Source organism: Pseudopipra pipra, chromosome 12 (assembly GCF_036250125.1).
Source record: "Pseudopipra pipra isolate bDixPip1 chromosome 12, bDixPip1.hap1, whole genome shotgun sequence".
Lineage (NCBI taxonomy): Eukaryota > Metazoa > Chordata > Aves > Passeriformes > Pipridae > Pseudopipra > Pseudopipra pipra.
In genome coordinates, this window is record NC_087560.1 from 20,152,235 (window position 1) to 20,158,234 (window position 6,000).

At 41.4% G+C, this 6,000-nt stretch overlaps 1 protein-coding gene across 2 annotated transcripts in view; it reads left to right on the forward strand.

Annotated features, from left to right (window-relative positions):
- The window catches only part of PIAS1 (protein inhibitor of activated STAT 1), a 54,032-nt gene extending 48,346 nt beyond the window's left edge, over positions 1–5,686 (forward strand). Inside the window, exons 9-14 of one of the 2 annotated variants that reach the window (XM_064669272.1) lie at positions 567–727; positions 1,701–1,831; positions 2,115–2,292; positions 3,348–3,490; positions 3,712–3,749; positions 5,316–5,686. In XM_064669272.1, coding sequence (XP_064525342.1) covers positions 567–727; positions 1,701–1,831; positions 2,115–2,292; positions 3,348–3,490; positions 3,712–3,749; positions 5,316–5,612 — 948 coding nt within the window. In that variant the 3' untranslated portion in view covers positions 5,613–5,686. The remainder of the gene's footprint in view (positions 1–566; positions 728–1,700; positions 1,832–2,114; positions 2,293–3,347; positions 3,491–3,711; positions 3,750–5,315) is intronic. The other variant, XM_064669273.1, reaches the window with a different exon arrangement.
- Positions 5,687–6,000: the final 314 nt, after the last annotated feature.

Below are 6,000 nucleotides of genomic sequence, written 5' to 3' on the forward strand. Positions count from 1 at the left end.
TTGGTTTTTAATGTGGGAAAAGCCTTATTTAGACATTCCTACTTCTTACCTTTAGTGTGGTCAGTCCAGGCCCCTCCTAAGCTGCAGTGTAAGCACTTGGCCACAGAACAACTGCTTGGGGTTTGTGAGAAGAGGGAAACTTATTTCAGATAATTATGAAATGCTTTTCACTGTCTGATCAATTTTGCATTCAGAGTAATGATACTTTAATGGTAAAATACTGAATAAGAAGAATTCTTTCTTTGGTCCATCCAGGACATTGGTATGTTCCAGGTGCTCAGTGAACTCCGTGTTTTGTTTCAGGAATATGGAAGGTTGTATTCTTGGTTTCCTTGACCAAATATTCTTTAAAACATGATTTTATTCACTTTGATGCCATTTCAAACCTACAGGAATGAGGCAGCAGTGGATGTATTTTGATCAAACCTCAGATCTGTGCGAGTTTTCCAGAGTAAAACTCAACCTGTCCCTTTTCAGACAGGAAACCCTTGCTGGTTAATTTAATACTAAAATAACACAATCTTGTTTTAATCTTGTTTTCTTGTTGTTTTTTTTTCCTCTTCCAGCTTGGTAAGATGCGTCTGACCATCCCCTGCAGGGCCCTGACCTGTTCCCACCTGCAGTGCTTTGATGCCACTCTCTATATTCAGATGAATGAGAAGAAACCAACCTGGGTTTGCCCTGTCTGTGACAAGAAGGCTCCCTATGAACATCTCATTATTGATGGGTAAGTAAAGCTTGAAGCCAAATCAAGGGTGTGCCTCACACCCTCTGCTCCTTGTCCAGGGCTCTGAATTCCTGGTGATCTGGCTGGGACTTGTTTTCACTCATCATATTATTTAATTTCCCTGCTGTTGGTGAAGAATTAATGGCCAAATAGCTCTTCATTCAACGTTCTGGAAGAACTGTGCTCATCAAACTATTAAATTTAATGATAATGAAAGGTATTCCTTCCAATCCTGGGGAAATTTTTGAGCTGTCCTGCTTAAAATGGCCTTTTTTTTCCCATGGTCTGTAGTGCTGAATTCCTGGGTGAAAACAGCACATGTTGTATATTCTTTTAATGGAGCAACTGCACAAAGCTGGTATTTTTTAATAGCAGACACGTTAGAGCAAATAAATCCTGCCAGCCCTCCAAATCCATGTACAATTCCATGTACAATTTCACACTTGGGGAGTTGCCATCTATACAAAGTGACACAGAGATTGATTCCCTGGTACTGCCTCCTTGCAAAACATCAAAAAAATAAAGAAATCTAGGCTTGGTCTGTGCCAGGTGTGTATTCCTGGGTTTGCATTTGAATTTCTTAGAGAAGAATCTTCTTTCCAAAGTGTGATAAAGGAAGAGAACAAGTTGAGGCTTCTGAGGATACCTCAGAATGTTTGACTCAAAAAAAAAAAAAACCCAACAGAAAAAAATGCCAAAACAAACAAACAAAAACATCAGAAGCAAAACTAAAACCCTGAGACAAACAGAACCCCAGTGCTTTGAAATACATGTGCACATTTTCCTCTTAGATAATATTGGAATTTTTCCCATGGTTCCTTTTGGTCAAGGAAGCAGATGAGAGAAAGGCAGAGCAATGAAAGCTTTTGTTTTAATGCTGATTCAGACTTGCATTGACTAATAAAGGTGTTGGAGGAGAAAAAAGGAACCGAGCTCTTCTGGAGGACTGATATCAAATGTTTTTGGTGGCCAGGTTGTTCATGGAAATCCTGAAGTTTTGTACAGATTGTGATGAAATTCAGTTTAAGGAGGATGGATCCTGGGCTCCCATGAGATCCAAGAAGGAGGTGCAGGAAGTAACAGCATCTTACAACGGCGTGGATGGTAAGTCACGGTCTGGGGGGTGTGGACTGAAGTTCCTGCAGTGGGAACCCTTGAGTACTGATGGTCCTTTAAGCTCTCAAAATGCTCATTTTTAGATGTATATTTGTAGCTTTAATGATCATTTGTGACAACAAGTACTCGAGTAATACCTGTTTGGGGCTTTTAAGTTACCCAACATTGTGTAATTTTGTCGTCTTGAGTTACAGCTTTATAATAAACTGTGATGTTCTGATTGTAGTGTTGGTTTAAGCTGCAGCTTTTCCTGTTGACTTACTTTGTATAGGATGCATAAGCTCTTCCTTGGAACATCAGGTGTCTTCTCACCAACAGTCAAATAAAAATAAGAAAGTGGAAGTGATCGATTTGACCATCGACAGCTCGTCAGATGAGGAGGAGGAGGAACCATCTGCCAAGAGGAGCTGTCCTTCCATATCTCCAGCATCACCATTAAATAATAAGGGGTGAGGATAAAATAGACCAGTGCAGAGAGAATATGCTCAGGATGGACAGAAGTCATAAATTTCAAAATAAATTACATCTGGGAAGTTCTGTATTTGGGTAATATCCTCATGTAGTAGCTTAGAGCACGTGGGTTTGCTCTCAGCTCACAAGGCCTAAGATGGGAATCACAGCTTTGAGTTGTTAAGTGTGCAACACAATGAAATATTTCAGTTATAGTTGTGAAAATGGTGTAAAATGGTGCAAAAAATTGTTTTTTGCAAGTCTGGGAGTGCTTTTCTTCCCTAGGGAACTGGAGAAGCAGCACCTTTGGAGAGAGCAAGGAGAAGCAGGGTGTGGTGTGGGAGGGTTTGGGGTTTGCCACAACCTGGTCCCACCTGAGCAGCCAGGCTGGAAATAGCTCCTGGTTTACATAAATATCCAGGGATCAAAACCAGGCCTAAACCAAAGGGATCCTGTTGTTGGAGTGATTCCTCCCCCAGGAATGGGAGTGACTCAGTGACCACTTAAAACTCCTCAAGACCTTTTTTTTTTCTGTCCTCATTTGCTGATTGCCTTGTAGGGTATCAGTGTTGTGTTGTTCCACTGATTCCTGGGGGGATTTGGGGTTCAGGATTCCTTTGGGATTGTCTGGTCCTGGCTTGGGAGTATCAATAACATATTTAGAGCAGAGATCCCAGTACCATTTACAGGGAGAGTCCTCAGTTTCTGCTCTTTGAGACTGAACTTTCCTTTAAATTTTGCTGAATTTCACCTGTCTTTGAATGAACCCTCCTGATAAAGGGTTTTCCTGTGGGAAAGCCTGGGGAACATGTGTTGCCCATGTTTCTTCCAGTTCCCTACAAGATCCATCGAGGGGCATTTGTGAAGCTTTGACATTTAACAATTGCACATCTTTCACAAAGTTCTTGATGCATTTTGGATCATGGAGTTAAATTGGGAAAATTTAAATTTAAATTTGAATTAGGAGCTAAATTTGAAAATAAGCATCCCCTGCATGGGACAGCAAGAAAGCCAAGACTATTCTATGTTTGTAACAAGCCTTTGTTTCCTGCAGCATTTTGAATTTACCCCATCAAGCATCTCCTGTGTCAAGAACACCAAGCCTTCCTGCTGTTGACACCAGCTACATCAACACATCACTTATCCAAGACTACAGGCATCCATTCCATATGACACCAATGCCTTATGACTTGCAAGGTGAGCTTCTGGCTCTGCACCTCCAAATACAGCTCTCCAAGCAATAGTAACTATTGTAAAAGAAAAAAAAAATAGGTTAATATCTCCGGTAGTGAAAAAAATCTGAAGTGTCATCAATGTTATGCTGGTTTTATTTCAAAATAAATGGTGAAGAAATGAGGAGGTGCTTTTCTTTTTTCGTTTTGAGAAGCTTAATTTTTCTTTTTTTAATCTCTTCACAGGTTTAGATTTCTTCCCTTTCCTGTCAGGAGACAATCAGGTAAGTCAAGGCAAATCAAGTCCTGTGGCAAACATTCTTTTCCAAGGCAGGACTTGCTGGCCTGGCTGTGTAGGAGCAGATTTATGATGTAGGTGTGAAATTAGGGAGGCTGCAGCTTTCTTTTATCCACACAAACTGTGACCAAACACAAGCATTGCCTAAACACAGGTGAAGGATGAGGCACAACAAAAACCAAATAGTTGAGTGTTAAGCTCAGCAGCCAGTTTTTCTTGTGGGATGACCTTGGGCTGGGGCTGAAGGTGCAGCAGCACCTCCTTCATTTTCCAGCCCTGAGGTCTCACCCCTGGCACTCTGGACAGTCCTGCTGGCTCACTTTTCCTCCAGGAAAAGAAGGGACTGGGGTGTCTTACCTGCCCTTCCTGCAGTGCTAAGCAGGAAAATGGCACTAAATATAGAGGGATTCTTTCATATCTTAATTAAGAGCAGAGCCTGCACTCTAGAATTTGGATTTAGGAACATTCACTAAAACACAGGTAAGTGAATTACTCTGAAACAAGGAGTGCTGCACTGCCAGTGCCAGTGCAGAAATGTTGGGGAGCAAGGCTGAACAGCCTGAATGTTTCATCACAGTGGAAAGAAACATTGAGAGCAAAATCACCCCACAGAAAAGTTGTATTTAAAACCTGATTCCTGATAGCTCTTGCCTTTCAGGGGCTGCCCCAGAGAGAATAACCTGGGACAGCCTTGGCTCCATCCCATGGGAATTAACTGGCTGTAAATGCATTTTTCACAGAGTTTCCCCAGCTGGGGTTGATGAGGGGATGGCACAATATTTTTTTTTTTTTTTTGAATTTCGGGGAATTTTACCACTAGGGAGTTTTTTTGAAGAGGTAAAACAGTGCTGCTGCTTCCCCTTCCTTCCTGGTTTGGGTGTGTGGCCAATCCTGTTCCCTTGGCAGTGTTTGCTCTTACCAACACCAGCATTTCCAATTCCTTTGGGAATTCTCAAGGCAGTTTTGCAATTCTGAAGCCAGTTTTAGGATTCTGAAGCCAGTTTTGAAATTCTGAAGCCAATTTTGAAATTCTGAAGCCAGTTTTAGGATTCTGAAGCCAGTTTTGAAATCTGAAGCCAATTTTAGGATTTTGAAGCCAATTTTAGGATTCTGAAACCAGTTTTGCAATTCTGAAGCCAGTTTTAGGATTTTGAAGCCAATTTTAGGATTCTGAAGCCAGTTTTGAAATTCTGAAGCCAATTTTAGGATTCTGAAGCCAGTTTTGAAATCCTGAAGCCAGTTTTAGGATTCTGCAGCCAGTTTTGATATTCTGAAGCCAATTTTAGGATTCTGCAGCCAGTTTTGAAATTTTGCAGCCAGTTTTAGGATTCTGCAGCCAGTTTTAGGATTGTGAAGCCAGTTTTAGGACTCTGCAGCCCCTCCCTCTTGGCTTCAGCCTTGCGGGGCCGCGGAGCTCAAACTCCTCCGCGTCGCAAACCTCATGAACCCCCGAACCCAGCAGAGCTTTAGCTTAACAAACCCCTTCACTTTGTGCTGCTCTGAATCCAACCTGTCCTGTGTCTGAAGTTTAACTTGTTGTTTTTCCCCCCAGCATTACAACACCTCCCTCCTTGCCGCCGCAGCCGCGGCGGTTTCCGCGTCCGATGATCAAGAACTTTTACACTCCCGTTTTTTCCCCTACACTTCATCCCAGATGTTTCTCGATCAGCTCAATGCAGGAGGAAGCAGTTCCCTGCCAGCCACAAATGGTAGCAATAGTGGCAGTAACAGCAGTCTTGTTTCCTCCAACAGCCTGCGAGAGAATCATGGGCACCCCGTTGCAAGTAGGAGCAGCACGGACACGGCGTCAATCTTTGGTATCATACCAGACATTATCTCATTGGACTGATCCTTTTTGGACAGAGGAAATCTTTGTGCTTGGTTTTTACTTTATGTTAGAAACATAAGACAAAGTTTTGTTTTGGTTTTGGTTGTTTTTTTTTTCATTTCGTTTTGTTTTCGTTTTTTTTTTTCTTTTTTTTTTTTTTTTCCTTTTTTTTAGGGGGAAAAAAAAATTTACGTGTACAGAGAACAAAAGTATATTTTCAGTTTTACTTTTGTATATAAACCTAAGATGGCCTCACTGGTAAAAATAAGAAAAAAAAAACACAAAAAACCAACAAAAAAAATAACAAAAACAAGGAGCTTCAGTTCATTTTTATGGATGCTGAAGATTTTACACCTGTGCATTTGTCATGTGAGTTTCTTTTTCTTTTTTTCCCCTCTAGTTTGGACAC